Genomic DNA, 25,577 nt, shown 5'->3' with positions numbered 1-25,577 from the left:
TTTTATATTATTTGCGGTTATTGTGAAAGGTGTTGTTTTCTGATTTTTTTCTGTTTGTCATTTGTATAAAGGAGGGCTACTGATTTTTGTTAATTTTGTATATAGCTACTTTGCTGAAATTATTAGCTGTAGGAATTTCTTGGTAGAATATTTAGGGTCACTTGTGTATACTATAATATCTGCAAATAAAGACTACTTTTGTATCCCAATTTGTATTCCTTTGATCTCCTTCAGTTGCCTTATTACTCTAGCTAAGGCTTCAGGTAGTATACGAATGGTCTGGAGAGTGGACAGCCTTGCCTTGTCCCTGATTTTAGTGGAATTGCTTTGAGTTCCTCTCTATGTTCATGTTGGCTATGGGCCTGTTGTAAACTGCCTTTATTATGTTTAAGTATGTCACTTATATAATATCTCTAGAACTTCTATCGCAAAGGGATGTTGGATTTTGTTAAAGACCATTTCTGTATCTAATGAGGTGATCATGTGTTTTTTGTCTTTTAGTTTTCTTATATTATTGTTTTCATTTAGTGATTTATGTATGTTGAACCATCCCTGCATCTCTGGGATGCAGCCTACTTGATCATGGTGGATGATCTTTTTAAGCACAAGCATAAGGTTATTTTGTATTATGTTAATGTATCATTGCAGATATGATTTCTCATCACATCACTGGAACTGCCTTCATTTTTGGTATTGCAGACACACACACACACACACACACACACTTACATACACTTATGTGTATATACGTATATGCTTTACTTGGGCATGGAGAGATGGCTCAGTGGGTATGAGTGAGCAGGGATCTTGCAGAAGTTTCCTGCCCCTCATACCGCAGTTCCAGAGGATCTGATGTCCTCTCCCAGACTTCTCAGGTACCTGCACACGTGGTGCACATAAATTCACACAGACATACTCCTATACATATAAATAAGCTTTTTCATGTAAATAAGCCTTATACTCATATACATATAAATAAGCCTTTAAGTATCTTCGCTTGGTTTAGTAAAATATAAAATGTTAATCTAGTGCAGTAAAAGCAGTGTCTGGAACCCTCCTGGAGAAGAAAGGTTCTTTGTCACTCTAAACTGCCTAGTTGCTGCCACTTCTGAGCTTCCTGTGGGCGCGTCTCTCCCCTGAGCAGCACTGCCGCAGTTTCTGTTTCGGCTGTAGCATTGCTCCCACAGCTTACTTGGGGAAATGGATAATTGTGCACACTTCTATGTAAGTCACATTCCCCTTTAGAGTAGGGTTTGTTTCTTATTCCTCTCACTATATCTAGATGATTGCCTGGCACCAAACTTAGTAAGAGATAATCAGCAAAGACTCAAGTGTTGAATAACTGGGTATTTCCATGGGCATCAGTGGTTTACATAATTAACAGATATATGCCAACCCAGGACACAAAACTACCTTGATGCTAATTCTAAAATAGTTTGATTAGTTTTTAATATCACTAAAAGCAGGGTATTAAATCTGCCGTGATAGAAGCTGGATGTGTGTAATACCATATGACATTTAACATGGTAACTCACACCTGTAATTTCAGCACTTGAGAGTGGAGGCAGGGTGATCAGAGTCTGAGACTGTATAGTAAATTAAGTTGAGCACAGGCTGTATGAGACCCCGCTCTCACAAAGATATGAACATCAGGCTGAGAAGTGACACAGTCTGCTGCCAAGCTTGAAGAGACCCTGGGACCCATGTGGTAGAAGGAGAAAGTCAACTCCTGAACATTCTTTGACTTTCACACGTGTGCAGTTGCACACATGTGCCACATCCCCACTAAATAGTTACTTCACATCTGTTCTTCTATTAGCATGATTTCAAGATTTTCTAATTCCAAGGTCAACAACAGAAAGTTCAGTGAGTGTCAGTGTAATCCACATGTGTATCCGGTTGTCTGGTTGACTGGTAATGAGGACATAAATCTGATTAAAAGATCAAAGCCATTCACATAATTTCCATGGCTTTTTCCATTTGATAACCTCAGCAAAATATCACAACTCAAAGTATGTGTGATCTCAGAATCATGCCCTTAGATTCCACAATTAAGTCCTTTCTTGAATGTGCAGTTTTATCACAGCATTTTTGAAACCTGAAAAATACCTATAAGATTATGACATTCAAACTACATTAATTTCATATTTACAAATGAAGTTGGAGGAAAATATGAAGTGTAGTACTCTCTACAACCTGGGCAGGTGTCAGAACTGACTAGTCACTTCTGATTATTGAAAATTGCAATTCCATCCAGTTTAAACCTTTGCTTTTATACTTTTTGATCCATTAGAATACAGTTTTCAGGGCTGGAGAGATGGCTCAGTGGTTAAGAACACTGGCTGCTCTTCCAGAGGTCCTGAGTTTAATTCCTAGCACCCACATGGTGGTCCCATATATAGTGGGATCTGATGCCCTCTTCTGGTGTGCAGGCATACATGCAGACAGAGCACTATATACATAAAATACATACATAAAGAAATTTTAAAAATAAATCAATGAAAGCAAGATAAAGATTCTGTGATTTAAAAGAGAATAGAATTTCCACAGTAAGATCCACAAATACTAGGTGACAGCTCAGTTGGTTTGTACATAGGCAGACCACTGTGATCAATACTGGAATCAAGTAGAGCATTGAGGTCATTCCTAGGAAGTCCCGTGTCCCTCCTCAGGTAGTATTAGTGGCCTGCTCCCCCAGAATGAAAACACTTCTTGTTTCTCTCATGGATTGCCCTTGCCTGTCCTTGTATTTCATATAAACAGAGCTATTATGTGTTCTTTATGCATATTTGGCTTATCTTACAAGCCAACTTGTTGTTGAAATTCATCCATGCTGTTTTACGTATCAGTAGTTCACCCTTCTTATTACTGTTGAGTGATATAGTTGCACATATCAGTAGTTCACCCTTGAAAAGTCTGCTCTCTTGCGGGCTGTGGGCTATTTCTTACTCCCAGCAGTTGTGAATCAAGCTTCCATGAACTCTGGGACATCTTCCTGTGAACATCTGCCTCCAGTTGTATTGAGAAGGTGAAGCTGAAGAGCCACAGGATAATATAGCTTTTCCTTTGCTATGAACTGCTAAGCACTCGTGGAAAGTGTTTCTCCAGTGTCCACTCCCTCCCAGCAGCAATGTGTGGGGAGTTCAGTGCCTCAGTCACGTCAACATTCCTCAGAATCAGTCTTCATTTCACTCATCACAGAAGGATAGCTGCATAACATTTCAACCGCTGTATCCCTTTAAGTTAAAAGAGAAAAGAATAAATGGTTCATGCTAAGTGTTGCTTTCACCTGCTCAGAAGATCTCTAGAAGGATGTTCTAGAATCAAAGCATAGTCATTTTCCTTTAAAGACTGCAGAGCACCTATTTAAGTGGGACATGGGTATGAAAAATAGACTGTGCTCTTCTGCCCTGGAGACGACTCTGTGTGGGGGTGAGGGGCTGTTGCGATTTTTTTGACTTGGACGCTCCTTGATATGGTGTCTGTCACAGGTCCCAGGCAACTCTTTCTGGATGATGTGGGGTTTGGTGAGGGACAGGGAGTGAGGACAGGGAGTCGCAGTCTCTGATGTGCAATGCCCACCCATGATTTGACTTCTTCCAACCCTCTTCAACCCCTGTCATGGACTTGGTGGGTTCTAGGAAGCTTACTGAAGTTCCCTAGCCTCCATGGCCTCCCTAGGCCCACTGGGTCCCACAGCTGAGGCTGCTCTCGAGTCCTAACCCTGCTACCTCTCATCACATCTCTCCAGCACTTCTCAGTAAGCTGCCATATGTCCTTCCGGGATGTTCAGGGTAATGAGGTAAAGTGTCTAAGTATGCTTACAATACCCCATCTTTCTGCACAATCTCTTCACTTTTACATTCCCAATCATGAAGGGAAGAGAGGGAAAATTCCTAGCCAGCGGTTCTCAGCCTGTATATCATGACACCTTTAAGACCATTGGAAATGTCAGATTTCCAGAGCTGTGTTCCAGTAAAGGGAGAGAAGACGGAAGGCCTTCTCTGCTCCTGTCATCTTAACAAGCTCACTGTGGATTTGATCTTTATTTCCTCAACAACCTATGATGTTAAATATCTTGTGTATTCAGCCATTCATGTAACCATTGTGGAGAGAGAGCTCTTTAAGTCCCTTTCCCACTGTAAAATTGGATGGTTACATTATTGTTGCTAAGCTGTGGGAATTTGTATGTATTCTCAATATTCCAATATGGATATATGACTTGCAAACATTTTTCCCATCCTGCATTTTACCTGAATCATATCCCATACAAAGGAGTTTCTTTGCGTGAGAGTCTAATTTAGAATCTATTATTTTCCGTGTTGCCTTTGTTTTTGTGTCATGTTGAAGAAACTGTTGCCAAGCCCAATGTTGTAACGGTTTCCCTATGTCATCTTTTAGGAGCTTCATAATTTTGGTTTTACATTTGGTCTTTGGCACATGGAGTTAGCTTTTGAGTACATTGAAGGTGAGACTCCAAATTCTTAGACTTGGCATTGTTCAGCTTACCCTGTATTGTATACTGAAAAGACTCCTTCCCCTTACAAAGTCACCAGGTCATGTGTTTCTGTTTTCCAGATCTACTTCCTATGCTGTGCTGAGCCTGGTGTGTGAGGCTTTGTTTCTGGATTCTATATCCCATATTCTATTTCATATGCTGCACATATTCAAGTATCAATCATGTTTTGGTCACTGCTGCTTCAAGGCACCTTTTGAAATCAGAAATATGAGAACTCCAGACTGTTTCCCTTTGAGCACTGTTTTCATTCCCCATTGTTTCTTGATAGTTGAGATTGGAACTTGGTCTCTGCCATAATGGTCTTAAGAGGTGTGGTCTTTGCAACTAAAAAGAGAGCGGAGCCTTGAGGCATGTGAGGAGCCCTTATAAAACCACTCAGGGAGAAAGCAGCACTTTCCCATTTTACTATTTGAAGACACCACATGTACGCACTCTGAAGGACCATCAACAAAGCACCATCTTGAAAGCCGAGAGAAAGCTGCCTTCATTGGACGTCAAATCGACTAGTTCCTTGAGTTTGAACTTCCTGTGCTCTAGATCTATGAGAGATGCATTTGTATTCCTTGTGCATTGCCCAGCTTCTGGTATTTTTTGTTATGGCAGCAAGATCACTGAAGTAGGCCCCTTTGAATTTCCACATAAATTTTAAGCATCTTTTCCCACAAAGCAAAATAGGTTTTGACAGACACTGCATTAAATTTATAGATCTCTTTTTGGCAGCATTAGCCTCTAAACAGTACCGAGTGTCTCAATCCATAACCATGGAATTTTTTAGTTCTCTGTTTATTGGCTTCTTCAATTTCTTCCAGCATCTCATATTTTCAGTGTACAAACCTGTATGCCTGCATTAGTTACTTTTTTTTTCACTGCTGTAACAAAATACCTGTTTAAAAACAACTTAAGGAGAAAAGGATTGATTTTGGTTTACAGTTTAAGAAAATTCAGTGAGTGTGTCATGATGGGAAGAACATGGCAGACTTCACATAGAGTTGGGCTCTTCATACCTGGGAAGACCAGGAAGCAGAGAACAGGATGTGTTGACATTCCTTTCTCCTTTAGAAGAGTTAGGGACCCTACCCATAAAATAGTTCCACCTACATTCATAATGGGCTGGTCTTCCCTTAGTTAAAACACTCTGGAACCACCCTCCCAGACATCCCCAGGATGGTGTCTCCTAGGTGATTCCAAGTCCATCTGGGAACCACCCACCCAGACACCCCCAGGGCTGTGTCTCCTAGGTGATTCCAACTCCACCAGGAACCACCCTCCCAGACATTCCCAGGACAGTGTCTCCTAGGTGATTCCAACTCCATCCAGGAACCACCCTCCCAGACACTCCCAGGGCTATGTCTCCTAGGTGATTCCAAGTCCATTCAGGTTGGCAATAAATATTCGTCATCACAGTCTTCTTGGTTAATTTTATGCCCACAATATGCTTTTGAAGCTACTGTAAAATAATTGTTTTTTTAATTTCTTTTTCAGATCATTTCCTAGTGATTGAAATTTTTGTTTTTTTTACTTTGTTGAGATGGGGTCTCACTCTATAGCCCAGCTTGGTATGGAATTCATTATGTAGTCAACTTGACCCTCAAACTCACGACAATTCCCCTGCCTTAGTCTTCCATGTGCTGGGAGAATTTAAGCATACGTAACCCTGCCTCACTGATTTGATACTACAAAATTCTGTTGAACTTTATTCTAACAGGATCTATATATGTGTACATTAGCAGTTTTTACATTGAAGATGATGTCATCTGTAAACACAGAATTAACTTCTTCCTTTGAAACTCAAATGTGTCTCATTTTTCTTGCCTAATTGCTGATGAGAATAGTGGACACAGGTGTCTTTGTCTTCTTCCTGATGTTAAAAGGAGTTTCAAGCTTTTATCATCGGGTTTCACATATTGCCTTTTTTATGTTGGGGTAGTTTTCCTGCATCTTTCTTATTTTATTTCATTTAGATTTATATTTTTTTCATTCTGTGTGTGGGCATGCCGCCTGCATGTATGTACCACATGTACCACATGCAGGACTGGTGCCCTCAGAGGTCAGAAGGCGGTGTTAGATCCTTGGGAACTGGAGCTACCATGGGGGTGCTGTGAACTGAACCCGGGTCCTTTGTGAGAGCAACAAGTGTTCTCAACTACAGAGCCATCTCTCCAGGCTTCCCCTCCCTCACTTCCTTCCCGTCTAACGGAAGCTTATATGTTTATTTTATTCTATGTGTGTGTGAACCTGAGTATATGTATGTGTACCACATTCATGCAGTTGCCTACAGAGGGGTAAGAACAGCGTGTCAGATCACCTGGAACTGGAGTTACAGATGGTTGTGAGCTGCCTGATGTGGGTACTAGGAACTGAACCTGTGTCCTCTGCAAGAGCAGCAAGTGCCCTTAATGACTGAGACATCTCTCCAGCCCCAGATCTGTAGTGTTTTGTTGTTTTTGTTGTTGTTGTTTTTTTCTAGTGACCTTTTGTTTGGCTTTGGAGTCAGATTAATGTGATGTAGAGTGACTTTGGAAGTTTTCTCTCCAATTATTTCAAGGAGTCTGAGGGAGATTAATGTCACTTTGAAAAATATCTGGTGAAAGTCACAAGTGAAGCTGTCTTTCTGGCCCTGAGTTTTCTTTGTCAGGTTGTTTTCCATTCCTGACCTAACTTCATGTTTATCTGCTCTTTCCAGATTTTCTGTTTCTTCTCGATTTAGTATTCATTAGGTTGTATGTTTCTAGGACTCTGCTCATCCCATCTTTGTTAACGAACTTCTTGACATATGATTGTGTGTAATATCCTCTTACAGTTTTCTTTATGTTTATAAAACATTTCTCTTTTGCTAGTCAAACTAGCTTAAGATCTGAGAGTTTTGTTAAACTTTGCAAAAACCTGTTTATTTTCCCTCTATTATTTCCCCCTCTCCACCCACCCCTTCAAGACAGGGTCTTACTATGTAACCTTAGGGGGAGGAATTTGTTATGTAGACCAGGCTGGCCTTGAACTCACAGAGATCCACCTGCCTTTGCCTTCCAAATGCTGGGATTAAGTATCCACAATGGATACTTTCCTATTCTTTACTTCATCCCATGTGATGAATTAAGAAGCACTAGATTAGTAAAGTGTGTTTCTAGGTCTCTCTGTCCTTTAACCATTTCCATAAATGATTAGGTTGTGAAGGCTCTGATGCAATGGAGGGTTTTTAAGGTTGTAGGATTCACAATTTGAATAGACTGTGGGAGGTTGTAGAACTGTACACTTGCCCTGTGTTGGGGAAGTAGGTCCAAGTGACTGGCACGCATACCATCGTGCCCTGGCCACTTCCTATTATTGCTCTTCGGTCCCACGAGGTGAAGAGCCACCTACTTCACATCTTTGCAGACCTCGACAAGTTGTGAGCCACCTGACATGGGTGCTGGGAACAGATTCAGGTCCTCTGGACAAAGCAGGGACTGCTCCTAACCACTGAACCATCTTTCCAGGCCCCAAATCATCCATTTTAAACTGATAATGACTTAACTTCCATTACATCCAAAAACTGATCATAGAGGTCTCCCAACTCTGCTTTCACAAATTATATCCTCATATACTGTCATCCATTATCATAGCTTTATACACATATACACACATGCATACACATGTACACACATGCATATACATACACACACATGCATACACATACACACACATGCATACACATACACACACATGCATACACACACACACACACACATTTTTGCCTCTTCAATCTTATAAAAGAAAAAAAGCAGGCTTACAACCAAAATTACAATAACAATTGTTGATGCATAATGAAGGTTTTGAACTTCCTGGTTCAATATCTTGCCAATGGCACTGTAACAAAGTTTAACTAACACTGAAAAATATTTTATTTTGTGGAGATTTATACTTCCTTTTGACTTCTGTTTTTCTCTTTGCATGTGATGTAATTTTGATTTTGAAAAGTTATTATCCATTATTTATCCCTGGCATACAAATGGACACATGGACTTTGGGTGCCCATTCCACATTGAGGGATGCTCTCTCAGCCTGGACTCTTAGGGGAGGGCCTAGGCCCTGCCCTGGATGAAATGACAGACTCTGGATATCCACCATGGAGGGCCTCACCCTCCCGGGGGAGCAGAGTTTGGATTGGGTGGGGGCTGGAGGAGTTGGAGGGGGTGCAGAGGAGGAGGGGAGGGGAGGGATTGACCTGTGAAGCAAGCTTGTTTCTAATTTAAATAAAAAGATTAAAAAATGATAATAAATTAAATTTTAAAAAGTTATTATCACATTAATTAGCTGAATTGTTTATGTGTGCATGTACTCATGTGCCCACCTGTGTGTCATGGGACACTGTGGATGTCAGAAGACAGCTTGGAGGCTGAGTTCTCCTCTTCTACCATGAGGGCTTGAGCTCATTGTCATGCTTAGTGGCAAGGGCCTTTACTAGGAGAGCCAGCCCATCTGTCTCATTTAGGAAATTTCCATGTTGAAGCATCTTTTGCCTCTTGGGATTCTTATTGTTTGTCAAAGTCTGCTGTTTTGTTTTGAGTATCTAACCCTTTCCCGGGCCTAATATATGCTCAAGTATTCTTGATACTCATGTATTCTTTGAAGGTTTCCTATCTGTCTCTGGAATACAATGTTTATATCCAGTTACAGCACTTAATACTTTCTCAGTAATCTCAGGCCACTTCAGCTGGTCTTTTCTCCTTGCCATGGGTGTTTGGATTGTTTGTCTTTTGGCTGTGCCATGAATGGAACCCAGGTCCTCACACATGCTAGGCCAACCACCTACGAGTGCGCTACCTCTAGCTTTACGAGACACTCTGTCACACGAAGTACCAGTTATGGCATTAATCCTGCTCCTGAGGGTTTCCCCTGAATTTATTGTTTTCCACGTGTATTTTCTCTTCTTCCTTCAAAATCTTTATTTCCTTCTGAATTAAGTGTAGCTTCATAAACTGCTTCCCTTTCCTTGCAACAGAAGCAAAGAATAACCCTCTCAGTACTATCAGATAACTTCTATGGACTGCATCTGCCCTGGAGAAGCTTCTCAGTTTGGTGTGGGCCCCTCATTTGCTGACTTTCACGTGTGCTGCCTATGCTGTTGGAGTCCTGTCCAGAGAGTTTAAGTCTAGGTCTTTTGAGTTGTCTTTTGCCTGTGGTGGGATAGCAATCTAGTTTCAGTCTGCAGCATTCAGTTGCCCCGTTCTCCCTGCACCATTTATTACAGAGGCTGTTTTTATCCAATGCATGTTTTGCTGATCCTATCAGCTGCTTGTCTCGCTGCTGAGAACAAATATCTGACAAAAGCCACTTAGGAAGGGAGGCTTTGACTTTGGCTCCCATCTAAGGGATGTGGTGGTTTTTGAGTGAGAGTGACCGCCCCCCCCCCCACAGGCTCATGTTTGAAAACTTGATCCCTGAATGAAAATGAGGGCCCTCGATCAGGGTGAAGAGACTAGTTCTATTGTAGATAGGAGGGAGAGAACAGCCAGAGGCATCTGGAAGGGTCCAGACCATGAGAGGAGGGAGGGCAAACAGACGGAGGAAAGAGCTGTGGACCAAGAGGCCAAGAGAGGAACCAGGAACCGAGAGAGCACAGGGACCCAAGAGAGAGTCCTAGCCAAATGGCACAGAAGCTGGGGGTGGGAAGGCCAGCCCCTGGGCTGGTGAGGGTTAGCGAAGGTGCGAAGTTCTGGGAGAAGCCACAGGTACTGAGTGAGATTTGTCCAGAGTTCTTTGGAAGCTGACAGTCCCCAGTTGGTGGGACTGTTTAGGAAAGATTAGGAAGTGTGATTTTGTAGGAAGACATGTGTCACTTGGGGGTGAGCTTTACGGTCTCAAAAGCCCACGCCATTCTCAGTTAGCTCTCACGAGTCAGCTGCAGTCCCGGCGCCATCCCTGCCTGTCTGCTGCCATGCTCCCCAATGATCATGGGTTATAACGCTTTAGAGCTGTGAGCTCCCAAACAAACTCCCCCTTTTATGCATATAGTGTTCTGTCTGCGTGTACACCTGCATGCCAGAAGAGGGCACCAAATCTCATTGCTGACAGTTGTGAGCCAGCATGTGGTTGCTGGGAATTGATCTTAGGACCTTTGGACGAGAAAGTAGTGCTCTTAACCACTGAGTCGTCTCTTTTTATTTTTTTATTTTTTTTGCTTTGTACGAGACAGGGTTTCTCTGTATTGTTTTTGAGGCTGTTGGTCCAGCCTGGCCTCAAACTCACAGAGATCCGCCTGCCTCTGCCTCCCAAGTGCTGGGATTAAAGGCGTGCACCACCGCCCGGCCTGAGTCGTCTCTTCAGCCCTTTCTTTTATAAGTTGCTTTGGTCATAATGTTTTGTTGGAGTGAGGGAAAAGTTAAGGAAGACGAGGGTGCAGCCCAGCATGAGGTAAGGCGAGACAGTAGGAGAGTATCTGCCGTCAGCTTGCTTTCTCTTATTCAGTCTGGGACTCCAGCCCATCAAACGGCGCTCCCACAATTTTGGTGGGTCTTCTCACCTCAGTTAGCCCAGTCGGAACACTCCCTCACAGAAACACCCAGGGATTCGTTTCCATGGTGACCCTGAATTCCATCAATGTGGCAGTTGCGTTAAAGCATCATGGTGCCCGTTTATATGTTTATTTGTGGGTTCTCTAGTCCATCGCTCTGCATGTCAGTTCTCACGCCAGCACCAGCTATTTTGTTTGCTATAGACCTGTGGTATAGTCTGAAATCAGGCATTTCGAGGCCTTCAGGCTTTGTTCATTTACCCAAGATTGCTTTGGTTATTGGGAGTCTTTTATGGTCCCATATGGACTTTATGATCTTTTTCCTATTCCTGTACAGAATGTCATTTCCTATTCCTGTACAGGCTTTAATCCCAGCAGAGCAGGCACACTCTGACAGACACATGTGGCAGGCCTCAAGTTACTTAGCTGTACTTTCCTCCAGGAAAACAGTGAAAGGGTGTGTTTCACCTTTCTGTTCCACTTATTCTAAAGTCCTGCATATTTTTGTGCTGAGTTTGTTGATGCCAGTGTATGGAGATGGGGCCAATCCTATGTTTCTCCTATTGATCTATATTCTGCAACCTTGCCAAGTTCCCTTACTGGTTCCGCTAACTTTGTGGACTGAATTGGATATTTGATTTGGACACTTGAGCATATCCTCTGTAAAAAAGAATTTTAGTTTTACCTTTCCAATCTAAATGCATTTAATTTCCCCTTGTGTCTTGTTTCGGTGGTTCTGAACTTCAATAAAACATTGAGCGAAGGTTGAGCAGACACTTGCTTTTGTTCCTGATCTCTGAGGAAACCTCCGGGTTACCAATAATGCCAATAATGTCATGTCAGCCATGGGTTTTCACACTCGCAGCTTAAGCTAGGAAGAATTTCTCTTCTATCTACTTTGCTGGGGAATATATATATATATATATATATATATATATGTATATATTATATAGGTTTTTTTTTTTATCCAAAGCTTTATTCACCTGGCCAACAGTGTCATTTGTTGTAATCTGTGTGGACTGCTATGATAAAACACCGGAAGCGGAGTAGCTTCAGTGCCTCTGCTTATACATGGTACCTTGTGGCTGAGATCTCACATGATGGTAGAGAAGAAGGCTGAGTCTCCATCAACAGGCCATGAATCCCAATCCCAAGGGCTTCACCTTCATGGTGTGTTCCTCTCCCAAAGGCTGTCTCCTGACCTCACTTCTAGCACTTAGGTTTCAGGGTAGGAGCCCTGAGGATCCATTCAGACTATGGCAGTACTTGTATTTAAAATGGCGAATGTTATCTTCTATGAGTCATATTGGGCCTTACTGAACCTTCCTCCAAGCACAAGCCAATAAACAAATCTCACAGCCTGCCTCTGAGATACATAATTAGAGCTTTTCAGAATAATATTGCATTCAGAAACTTTTGTCTACCTTTCCACATAGCACAGCAGCACCCCCCTCGGGAACTGTGTGGTGTGAGGCGGGAGTCGTGGACATGCTTTATTCATTTTTAATTTTTTGTTTTATTTTGGTACTAGGGAATAAATCTGGGGCTTACATAGACTTGACACATACCCTACCACAGAACTATACCCCTAGCTCTCGTTTAACTTTTTTTTTTTTTTTTTTGGTTTTTACGAGGCAGGGTTTCTCTGTTTTGGAGGCTGTCGGTCCAGCCTGGCCTCGAACTCACAGAGATCCGCCTGCCTCTGCCTCCCGAGTGCTGGGATTAAAGGCGTGCGCCACCAACGCCCGGCTCGTTTAACTTTTTATTTACTGTTACCCAGGCTGCCCCTGAATTTGTAATCCTCCTGCCTCAGCCTCCACGAGACCTACCTCCATTATCGTTTCCAACTTCAATTTTATTTTTTAGATGTAACATATTTTGAAATATCTGCACATATGTCTATGCATGTTGTTGAGGGGAGAACATGTGGCATGGCACACATGTAGAGGTCAGTTTTCTCCTCCTATCTTTACCTGGGTCCCAGGGAGAGAATTCAGACAGCCACATTTGCACAGCAGCCACATTTGCACAGCAAGTGGCATGACCAGCCAGCTGAGTCCTCACACTGGCCCTCCAACTTTATTTATTTATTAATTTATGGCCCTCTACCTTTATCTATTATTTCTCATTAATTAATTTATTTAGAGGTAGGGTCTCACTATGTAGCTCTGACTGGTCTGGAACTCACAGAGATCCTTTACCATTTGAACTGAAAGCTTCCATTAAAGATGTCTGACACATGTCCCATGCCATATTTATTTAATGTGACAAGATTCTCTCCCTGAACCTGGAACCAATCTACTTGGCTAGGACAGCCAATGGGTGTCAGGGATCTGCCTGATCCCCAGCGCTGAGGTTACAGATCTGTACTGCTGTGCCAGGCCTGTAAAGTTAACCGGCTAAAGAGCCAGACCAACGCCATGACAGGCTCCTGATAATCCCTGCCAGGGACCAGGCCTCAGTTTCGGTTTACTGGATCTGAACAAGCAGTTCTGGGAAAGACCACAACTCAGGGGCAACCAATCAGTATAGCTAAAGATGGCTTTTCCTACCCTGCTGTTAGAAAATCCCTAACCACTAAGCCACTAACCAATCCTATAGCAACCCATAAACTTTATGTTTAAACCCAACAATCAGCCCTCAGACTAACCTTGCCTCCCTGGAATTCCCCCTAATCTTGCTTAAAAGAAGCCTGTGAGCTTCTCTCTGGACCACCATTTTGCCACCCCTGCATGCAAGCATTTTTGCTTGCAAATTAAGCACTCTTGTTGATTGCACACATGGTCATTTTGTGGGACTTCTCTGGACCCTAATGTATGTGGGTCCTGGGGTGCCAGGCTCTGATTGTCATGTTTATGAAGCAGGTGCTTTACTGTCTGAGCCACCTCCTAAGGTCCCTCAAAGGCCTTTTTGCTTGTTAGATAATCAAAGTCACAAGGACACAGAGAAAGAAGGGGAACTGATGGCAGAGGGAACGATGGTCAACTAAATGCAGCCTTCCAAGTGCGATTTTCTTCAGCTGCATTTTTAATTTTTTTTAAAGTTGGCATTCCAGGTATTAGATCTGATTGTGGCAGCAAATGCAACTTTTATCACCAAAAAGAAAAGGTCCACGGGCTGAAGTGCTGCTAAAAACTATTCTACACACCTATTTCTTATTTGGCAGTTTTCTTTCCTTTGTGCAAATTTTATAAATTTCAGGTAGTTACCCAAACAAACTTCTGCCAGAAGCCAAGAAAGGACCATTAATCTCATCTGCCAACAAGGAATCTAAATTAGGAATTGAAATGTCCTTCTTCAAAGCAAATCAGGTGGGTATAGCAGTCCACTCAACTAGCTCCTCCGATCTAAACCGGGAGAGGACAGCTGTGTGCTGAATACTAATGCCTCAAGGTCTTGGTTTGACATGTCATATCTAGGGCACTGCACCTTATACAACCTGAGCGCAACTCAGGTTAGAGCAGTGGTTCTCACCCTTCCTAATGCTGACCCTCTAATGCGGTTCCTCATACTGTGCTGACCCCCAACCATAAATTATTTGTTGCTTCTTCATAACTGTAATTTTGCTATTGTCATAAGTCATAATGTAAATGTCTTTGCTGTTATTAATTGTAAATATTTGTGTTTTCTGATGGTCTCAGGCAACCCCTATGAAATGGTCGTTCAATCCCCACCCCACTCCAAGGGGGTTGCAACCCACGGGCTGAGAACTACTGTGTTAGAGGGTCAGAATTTCTCTCAAGAAAGTAAATGGAAATTTGGAAATTTTAGTAACCAAACCTTTTTAATCTCATTAGACTGTCTTGGAAATGACTTCGGTCTCACTTGGTCTGCTGAGACCTGGCTGAAGCATTGGAAAGTGGACAGCACAGCCTGTCTCTACTATATCAACACTCGCCACAGCATTGGCCTAATCATGGCAAAGCCGATTTTGCCTGAATATTTTCTTTGTTCTAGCCAACTTTTAATCTGCTTCTGACAAGCTCACAAGTTCGTCGGGAAAGAGCCATGCTGCCCAATTTTTATAAGCTATTTCAATTTGTGGATGAAGTGCTTCCAAGAAGAGATGACGAATGGGTCTCATTTTAGGTTCCTATTATGAACGACAGGTTAAACAACATTCTTACAATCTTAAGAATATGGTGACCACATCTTTAAAGGCCTCCAGGGACTATTGTACATTTAGGACTGGGTCCATAAATGATTTATCTATACATTAATCTCCCTAAACAGATCTCCAGCCCTTTCGGTTTGAAAGCTACACTTCCAAGTCTCCACATTGTATCTGAAGGGCTTACATCTGTACAAACATTTCTAATGAAAACACCAAGACAACCCCCAGAGAAGCAAATAAAAAGGTGTTGAGTCTAGGGTGGCCTTCCCACTGCTACATTCCTGACACTCGTGGATTCTGCTTCCATGCCAAAGGTTACATAAGAGCAGTGGTTCTCAACCTCCTAATGCTGCCACCCTTTAATACAGTTCCCTCCAACCATAAAATTATTCAGTTGCTACTCTATCACTTTGTAATTTTGCTATTGTTGTAAGTCATAATGTAAATATCATATATATACACATATCTAAAAGACCCCAGAGGGGTCTTGACCCAGAGGCTGAGAACCACTGTGTAGAGACTGTAAAGCTTGCTTGCTCATTGGGCTTCAGTGAAAATCAGGTCCTTAAGCAAATCTCTTTCCTATTTACCTCAAGATGGATGAGCTCCATCTTTGTCTTCCCAATCGTGAATGCAGATGACCCATCAGTTAAGGCACAACTGTTCTAGCGTGGGTGCCAAACAAAGCATACAGTGTAAAGTGCACATATCAGTTTTAAGTTTTTAAATCCTAAGTAAAAGCAATTGTAGATTTTATTCGACATTCCCAGCCAAATCACATTGTCAGTTAAGACCACCAACCAACAAGAGGTCTACATCTAAGATACTACATGTAGGGCTGACTACTGATAATGTATAAGAAAAGTCTCTCAAATTTATATCTGAAGTCTGAAATGCCTGCTAAATTTAAAAAGCAGCAGTCTATTTCTTGCTTTGTCTTTCTTGTTACTTCGTTTTTCTGAAGGACAATAGGCCTTTAATGTTATACAACAGGAAGGGTATAATTTTCAGTTTCGTTCCGAGGATTTTGTTCACAGAGGTACTATAAACGTGTGAAGGGCTGGTTGGACAGGTCACACTTGGGCAGAGACCATTCAGCCTGGAAGCAGGAGATATGAAGGTAGGCAAAACTCAAAGCAGGTATTTTTGAACTGGTGTAAGACATAGAACATGAACTTGGCATTTCCAGCAGTCTATTGTGTTGTACAGCTAACGAATACTGTGTTTCACCTATTTCTGTACCAACAGCAACAACTCTGTCACCATTTAGCAGCAACTCCCAATCCTCTGGAAAGCCCTCTTCTATTTTCTATATCTATGACTTTAAAACTTTGGTTTTTACCAATTTAGTAAACAGAATCCCTTAACATCAACAAAGTGGCAGTCAGTCATGCCACAGATTCATAAGCCAGCCAGTCGGACCAGGGAGCCTGAATTTTAACAGGCAAAACATGCATGATCGTATCTTTATTCACCCCTATATGGACTTGGCAAATGCAGTCAACTTCTGTATCTAAGGACTGCCTCCATGAATCCAAAAACACGGAAACATCAAATCTGGACCAAACTTGTATGGATATTTCTTTCATTGTTCACTTCATGATAAAGCATAACAACTAATTACACAGTGCTTAGGTGTATTCAGGGATACACCTTCTATAGGTGAGTTAAGTACATGGAAGATTGTGCGACAGTTGTATGTGAACACTACATCACTTAATACATGGAACTTGAGTCTTCACAAATTCTGGTATTAGCGTGGCTCCTGGAACCAATCTCCCACAGACAATGAGTGGAACTAAAGAACTACTGTAGCTCTGGCACATGGCAGAAAATGAGATAAAGGAGGTTCCTGCCTTCACAGGACTTGCGTCCTGGCTGACTGTGTCTCACACAACCCACAGACTCTATAGAACATGGCAACTATGCAGTTCTGGTCCACAGCAATGGCTGACACACACCTTACATCTGCAGTGTAGTTGCAGCAGCAGGATGCTCAACTACTGTATCTACTTTGTACTGGTTAGAGTCAGTATTTAGATGACGGATAAAAGAATAGTTGAGCCTACTCATATGCCAGCCCTCTGGATGCGTCAATCAGTTCCACAACTGATAATGTTTTATACTAAAGGAACTACTTAGGGAAAACTTACACTTTAGGCTTGTTAATATCTTTGAACTATAGATATAAAGTTTGGGGTTCCCTTGTGTGAAATTTCTACAGGAGGCAAATTCATAGAGGCAGAAAGCAGATTAGTGGTTACCTGGGGCTCAGCAGAGGAAAGCAAACAATTAAATTGTATAGGGGATTTCTTTGGAGGTAACGAAAATATTTTAAATCGTGATGATGCTGGCATAACCTTGTAAATACACAAAGCTTTGAAACTGTGTGTGCTTTAATTTTATGTGGACTATGAATTTTATCAAGTAAATGTTAAGGGGAACTGGCAAGATGTCTCAGAGGACGAAGATGCTTTCCGTATAAGCTTGGCACCCCAAGTTCACTCCTAGTCCCCATGGAAAGGCACAGGCAGAGAACTGACTCTGTATAGTTGTCCCCACACATGCTTCACAGCACAGTGTACCGCACCCACACACATCATGCACACACACACACACACGCACACACTATTAAAATGTAAAAGCTTTTTAACAAATTATGTGAGGTAAGTCAGACGCAATAGTAGTGAGACCACACTTTAAAAGCCCATATATATTTCTCAGAGAGTCCTTTCTATAAGCTGTAATAACCAGTCAGTCTGGTCTCAAGTGTCTTCAGACACATAATACTGGAAAAAAATCATAGGTCAGATGACTGTCACCTCCTCCATTTGTCCAGAGCCCCAGGACATCTTCAGGCCACCCTACACACCTGTATCTGCTCGACTGGAATAACCCTGTGAAGGGATTCTCAGTGTATGCTAGCTCTACCTTGCAAACATGATGCATCCTTCTCAGGTATCATCTCTAGAAAACTATAGGCTTTAGAGGGACACACTCATTAGCTGATATCGTCGCTGATACCAGGCACTGATAACAACTAACCAAGTGGTGTGTGTGTGTGTGTGTGTGTGTGTGTGTGTGTGGCACCAGTTACCAGTGCGATGGCTGTTGCTGATGGAGTGAAGAGTTACCATTTCAGCTTCTCCCCACTTGAAGCCATTTCAAATGTGCAGCAGGGGCACCTGAAAAAAACAAAAATACAGGAAGAGGCCAGCACCTGTACTGTTTAGAAACAAAAAGAGACCACAGAAATCAAGGATGCACACAGTTAGGGTTTTATTTGTCAAGTTACAGCAGCTCAAATATGGTTTTCTAGAAGGCAAAGCACACATAGATTTTAAAGTCCTTTTCTGTTTACTCTAAGGCCCCCTCTAGTGTTTGGAAAGCTCCAGGCCTCACAGGTGGAGGAACCAGTGTTGGGCCAGTATCTTCTTCCAAAACAAAAATACTTTTGTTCCATTCACGTGTCACCAAAATATCAGGGACATGTAGCCTTAATTAATATTTCAAATCCCCGCTATGATTACCTGTGTCATCACCCTCACATCCAGTACCTTCTGTTATTTACTGCTGGGTTGCTTTCAAAGACTAAGACTTTGTTAATTAAAGAAGCATATGATGCCTATAGGGGTTTCAATTTCACAAACAAGAAATATATTTCATGAACATTACCACATAACCTACTTTGCTTCTGTTGAAGTTATATTTAGTACATACTCCCTAAAGTATACACTTCAATTTGTTGTGTTTGGGAATCAGAATTTTTGAACTCTATGTATTTTAAGACCCAACCCAAACTGGGAGTTTGCTGATTAACCAGTTCAGGTCATGTGGAGGTGGTGGTATAGCCGTCATGAGGATGGCTGGCTCTGGAGAACACCATATAAAGGCACTCGGAGGCTGGCAGGACATGGCGCTGCCTCAACTCTCGCTCTTTGAAAACAGACTCATGGAGAGGGAGTAGAAAAACAGTAGTTCAGCTTCACTTTTTTCAGTTAATGCCATTAGGTATCTGTTTCCATATTCTATTCATGAAGCTGTAATGGCTTAGTGTTGCTATCACTGAGAAATAAAGGCAACCTATAATTTTACCAACAACAAACCTTTTATGGTCTTGAGCGGGAGACCGTAAGAGAAGACCGGATCAAGCTATTATCCTATATTCTTAAAGTGGAATACGATGAAATTTGGTACTGAATTGTTCTTATATTTAATCTGAATGGAATGTATTTAAACAAACGGCTAATTTGCCACCCAATATGCCATACAAAGGGCTTCTCTGCCTGAGACTGCAAATACCACAGTGAAGGTAAAAGAATGGTCAGATAAAATGAGTTTTTAAAATGGCTACATTTATAATTGGCTTCAATTTGAAGATATCTACAATCGAAGGGAAGAGGACACAGCATTTTTAAAGTGCAACACATACTCTCTTGGCTCAACATGAAAAATTATGTAGCTGGAAATTACTGTAGCCAGTTCTCCCAGAACAAGTTTTGAAAAGCTCTTTTTATATTAAACTGAAGAACACTGAAAAGTCATTTTAAGTGAGCAAATAAAATATAGTTACAAATGAAATCAGCCTAGGAGAGGTAGCGTAAGTAAAATCAAATAAATACTATATACACAGTAACATATAAAATTCAGCTTATAAAAAAATTAAAAAGAGCATTCCAAAATAGTAATTTTCCTTGCTTTTGACGATTTTACATAAAAATTAAAATCCCACCTAGAGTATCTGCAAAGATTTCCCAAATGTCATTGATTGCTGGCAATGTTTTTGGCCAAAGCTTCTCTGATCTGCCGATCCAGTTCACTTATTATCCGGTCTTCGTGGTTATAGACACCGGTTCTCATCAGAGTGTCTCTTTCTTCTATCAGCCGTGTCAAATAGTCGTCCAGGCCTTCTTCCAGCGTAGAGCCCTGCGGGCTGCCCGCCTTCCCACTTGCAATCTCTCTGCAGTCCTGGTACTGTTTCTGTTCTTGCTGCCTTAACCTGAGAAGTCAAGAAGAAACGCCACTCTAGCAGACAAAAACTACAAGATAATTCACAAGCTTTACTAGAGTTTTCAGGAAGAAAACAAAAACTAATAATTACCCCCTGACTAGTCAGAAGTGATCCATTTGTAAAAACACAACAGTAAGGCACAGTGCAACACAGTCCAGCCCCTTGGAGGGAGGGCGAGGAGGACCACAAATCCCAGGCCAGCCTGGGCTGTACAGCAAGACGGTTCAAACACAAAAGCAAGGGGTTGGGACATAGCTCACTATCAGTGAGACAGCACTTGTCTGTAACTTCAATCCCTTGGTTCAGTTTCTGACACTTAAAACCCAAACAGACACCCTAAAACTGTAGAAAGAAAAAAAAGATAATCTCCAACTTTATCGAGAAAATAAAAATGAATATTTGTTTTCAATTAAATGCATACATCTACTTAATTTTTTAGAAAGAGATTTATTTTTAATTACATGTAATATTTGTGCCTGAGTGTGGATATACATGAGCTCAGTCGCCATCAGGTGTCAGATGCCCTGGAGCCGTGGTCACCTCACGTAGGTGCTGGGAACCAAACACTATAAACCACTGAGCCATCTCCGCATCCCTAAGCTTTCCTACTGATACTCTACCCGATCTTCACTTTTATCACAACTACCCCATCACTTAGATGTGTCATCATTTAGTCATCCCTTATTGTTTATCTTTAGTTGTAACTCAACCTTTCCTATTTTCTTTAAATTTACTCATTAAATAGCTACGGATGCCAACCAATCTTGGGGCAAGTGTAGTGACTCAAGGATAGTGCACCCTGTGAAAGAGCTTGTGTCTCTAATTACTTATCCCAAATCAACTCTGAGAACATGGAAGCCTGGGCCAGAGGGCACGATTTGCTCTGTGTGTCTCCTGTCACAGTTTTGATGACCTCAGCTGGAGAGGGAGCGAGGAGCGGTGCTGTTTGGGCATTCCAATATTTCAAACAGAGCACTGCCTTGGAAATGAGAGGGAATGATAATGGTGTTCCCAGTAGAAAGAATACGAAACCCTGTGATGGAACATTTTAGGGTTAACTTCAGGTCTTTAAGAACTTGTTACAGGCTGGGCGGTGGTGGCTCACACCTTTAATCCCAGCACTCGGGAGGCAGAGGCAGGCGGATCTCTGTGAGTTCGAGGCCGGGCTGGACCAACAGCCTCTAAAACAATACAGACAAACCCTGTCTTGTAAAACCAAAAAAAAAAAAAGAACTTGTTACAATTCTGTGTCTAATCTTACATGCAGATCAGGGAGAGAGGAAGTAGAATCAGGAGGCCTGGACCCAGACAGTGCATGTTACTGGCAGTAAACAGTTTCATTTGTTCAAATAGTTCTGAAACACAAACAGACACTAAAGAACACAGCTTAAGAGGGACACCAAGTATCCTCATCTGATCTTAGAAAAAACGTCAATACCGAGGAGTGCCAGGCCAATGACGTGGAACACATTTCCAGTTGCAGATGAGAAAGAACTTATTTCTGATTAGTTGTTTCCTTTACCATAATTCATATATGTGCTACGTGTGTGCGCGCACGCACACACACAGTGTGAGAGTGTACATCCATGCGTGCCCCAGTACAGTGCAGAGGACAGAGGCCAGCCTCAGGTACTGGTCCTTGCTTCCACTTTGAGACAGAACCTCTTTGTTGTTATTCTGTGTTGTATGCCAGGCTAACTGACCCAGGAGGCTTCTGGGAATTCTCATCTCCTCCTCCCTTTTATTTCCCTACAGAAGCATGAGCACTGGGATTAGCGATATGTACCACTGTGCATTCTTTTCTTGTATTCTTGGGATTCAAACTCAGGGCCTCATGCTTGCATGACAGGCACTTCTTATGTACTGAGTCATCTCCTCTCCCCTGAGCTCATTATTATAGCCACTTAGGAGGAAGGGACCTTCTAGGCAAATTCATGATCCATGGTGCCAAACTATATATCAACAGGTCTAATCATGTCACCTTTAAAATGACCCCTATCAAGTATTTACTGAAGTTGTCATGATCACAATAGAACATTTAAATTCGGTAGCTGAGGACCCACAGAATTCCAACAGTAAACTTTGCTAACGTACCTGGCAAATGCTGTGCCTATCCAACTCACTTGCTTCCTGTCTCAGAACCCACAGGACTGCTGTTAAAAAGTTCCTTGTCATATGAGCTCAGTATGCCTTTTAATCCTCTTACTGCTTCTGCTTCTGTCTTTCCATCCAAGAGGAGAAGCCGATTTCCTTCTAATATGGCAGTACTCCAGGTAGTTTTAGACAGCTAGTTACCCCTTTTCCCAAGGGCTTTCTTCTCCAGGTTCAATATACCCAACTCTCTTCCAACCATTTGGATGTCATGATATATTCATTACAAGATATCTTCAGTGCATGGTCCCATTGCACTCAAGATATCTAGGTGTCTGGTTTCTTGTAAAGGATGTCACACACTGGTGAGACCCCAGAGACATTTTCTGCAGTGAATACGAACATGGTACCTATGACTGTCCTTAGCTGCACCAACTCTTTGGCAGTGGAGTCACAACGGTAAGTGTGGCCATGGCTCCCTGTGTGAACTGTTTTGAACATCTTTCCTATCCCACAGTGATTTTCTTCCACCTTCCATAGAGGACACTGCATTTGTCTCTAATGTACTGGTTTCAGTTCTGAGTCACGATAAGTAAAGATTATTAGTAAGACTCGTTATGATTCACATGTTGATAGGCACCTCTGGTCTTCTTTTAAGCAACCAAAAGAGACTTGAGCACATGACTAAGAGACACCTTTAGTTTCTGAGCTATATGGGTCATGTCCTAAGTCAGTGGTTCATGGGTTCCAAGTCTACAATGCTGCAGACACCAAATATTTTTTTGGAAACTCTGCCAAAGACACTTAAGACTAAATTTTATTTTGTTTTTCATATCTCGGTAGCTGTATTGAGCCTGTGCTTCCATTTACAGAATTTAATACTTGAAAGTTTATTTTTATGTGACTATTTCAGGATAACTGCTAATACCAATTAAAGGGAAATTAGAATTAATGTATAAGAAATTTCAAATTTAGTTATTCATATTAGTAGCACAGTAGCTCTGATTGAGCCCTACTATAGCAGGGATTGTTTTAAATGGTTTATATGACTATCTTACTTTTTTAAAAATTTTAAAGCAACTCACTGAGTAAGACCGGAAATGAGATTAGAGATGAGGACCAGGTTAAAAAGAAAGACTTCAACACTTTTGGAAAGCCACACAGCTAATATCATGGAACCTGAGTTCATCTGATTCTAGAGACTATTTTTGACCTCTGTGTTCCCCTGGCTTACCTGTAGTGTTTTTTTTTTTTTTAAATCATTAACAATAATGTCAAGCAGTTCATGTTAGGAATCGCCATATATATAATCAAAGTAGCTGCACCCTGTGCTATGCCTGGCTCTTCTTTCTGTGCTTTCAACTAACCCACAAAAGCATTAGACAGAAAATGCCCCCAACTAAGTAATTCCTAAGTTTGAAAGTACACAGCCTTCTGAGTAGTGTGCAAGAATCTCAGGCTACCCAGCAGATCTGTCCAGGTCATTAATCATCCTTTTGTTCAGCTGTATCTGCTGCCTGCCTGCTAGTCTCAGTTGTCTGATGGACTAGCATGGCATCAGAAGGTATGTGTTCAAATAACTGGTCACAGAATCCCAACCATCTATCAGCTACCATATCATTAGAGGGGTGAGCACCAAGTATTCTGACAGATGCCTGATGCTCATACTTTACTGTAGAGTTAGAATTATTCAATTTTATTGGTTATTATTAATCTCTTAATGTGTCTAATCTAGAAACCCCATCATATAGATGTAAACACGAGAAAACAGTATATAGTGTTTAAGGTTCTGCTATCTGACTGTCTATTGTGCTTTCAGGATAGTGATTTTGGAAGGAAAACATTTCTAACTTCATTTATTCCAGGGATAAGCACATCTTTATCAAGAACACAGCACACTTAGAAGCCTTGGCTGTCAGAACAAAACAGGACAGAATGGGTAGCTCAAAAAATGATTTACTCATGCTTCTAGCATGCTCAAGATCAGGGTTCTAGAACAGTCTACCTTTTCCTCTGTCCGTCCCCACACAAGAAAGGGAAGAAAGTGTCTCTTAGATGAGCACTAATCCCCTTGTGAGGGCTCCACTTTCAGCACCTCATCTACACCTAAGTGGCTGCTAAAGGTTCCATCTCCAAATAGTGTAGGTTTGGGCTTCAACAGGTGGCTTCCATGGGAGCAAGGCCCAGTTTATGCACAACTGTGTCTATCTGTTATCCTATGGCAGCTTCATGTATGAATATGCAGTAACAATATAATATGGGCCCAGAGCTCCATTAGACTAATGAGAGAACTCACAGAGTAATATCAATTGTCAAGTCATCTCCAGGCCATGCTTAAGGGCTAAATATGTACTGTTATTATTTGTTTTCAACAAACATAACTTGGCAACTTGTATTGTAAGCTCAGATAGTGCTGTCCATTTATGAAATAATATGATCCATACTTTCCAAAATGTGCTATCATACAAAACATCTTAAAGCAGCTGGAGAGATAGCTCAGTGGTGAAGTGTACTTGCTGCTCTTCCAGAGGACTGGGGTTCGATTCCCAGCACCTATGTTGGGTGGCTCACAGCTGCCTGTAACTCTAGTTCCAGGAAAACCAACATCTGTTTCTGAATTCAACAGGCACCCATGCATGCACAGGCATACAACTACACATAAAAACATGTAATTAAGAACAAATCTTTAAGATAATTTAAAAAGTACTATGCTATGTGTTAAACATTGCTTTGGTAAATGAGGACTGATATACTTTTTTTGCTTATCAAATTTGTAGGTAATATAAAAATGAATCTTACTCCTTTAACATTCTTTACAGCATATCAACACAGACATGCATGTGTGTATTCATTTTATCTTCTCTTTGAACAATCTGACACAGTACCCTTCTTAGCTCGGGGTGAGACCAAACTGAAAGGCTGTTATATAAGACTCATGTTAGCAAGAAGGAAATCGCCTTGTAACACCTGTACCTGTTCAGTTCGTTCCGTATGTCCAGCAGTTCCTGTTGCTCAGTTTTCACCGTCTCTTTCTCCTCAGCAGCCAGGTAACGCAGCCGCATCTGCTCCAACTCCTCTTGCTGTTTTTTAAGGCGAGCCATTTGACTTTCTTGCTCCCTCTTAAGAGAAATGGAAAAGCTGACATGTGTCACCGGGAATGCGCCCATTTCTATGACTGAGACTTCAGACTGGGACAGTACTCAGGACAGAAGGATATGCTGGCGATTCTAGGTCAAATGATATTTAGAAATGCCCCACTTTTCTCCTGATAATCTTTTTACTCCCCCCATCTTTTTGACATCGTAATTTATGGTCAGTGAGGACGGGGGTTTGCTGAACAGTTACACTGCAT

At 41.7% G+C, this 25,577-nt stretch overlaps 1 protein-coding gene and 1 long non-coding RNA gene across 3 annotated transcripts in view; one reads left to right on the top strand and one right to left on the bottom strand.

The window, feature by feature from the left end:
• Nucleotides 1-25,577, top strand: part of LOC110340731 — a 71,621-nt gene that overhangs the window by 25,976 nt on the left and 20,068 nt on the right. The window lies entirely within an intron of this gene.
• Cep120 (centrosomal protein 120) overlaps nt 18,386-25,577 on the bottom strand; it is a 58,780-nt gene continuing 51,588 nt past the window's right edge. For both annotated transcript variants that reach the window (XM_040741810.1, XM_005069045.4), the window contains exons 20-21: nt 25,199-25,344; nt 18,386-20,122 (exon numbers count right to left, since the gene is read on the bottom strand). In XM_040741810.1, coding sequence (XP_040597744.1) covers nt 19,885-20,122; nt 25,199-25,344 — 384 coding nt within the window. In that variant the 3' untranslated portion in view covers nt 18,386-19,884. The remainder of the gene's footprint in view (nt 20,123-25,198; nt 25,345-25,577) is intronic.

Source organism: Mesocricetus auratus, unplaced genomic scaffold, assembly GCF_017639785.1.
Source record: "Mesocricetus auratus isolate SY011 unplaced genomic scaffold, BCM_Maur_2.0 Super-Scaffold_6730, whole genome shotgun sequence".
Taxonomy (NCBI): domain Eukaryota; kingdom Metazoa; phylum Chordata; class Mammalia; order Rodentia; family Cricetidae; genus Mesocricetus; species Mesocricetus auratus.
This window is presented reverse-complemented; position numbering and strand designations above follow the sequence as displayed.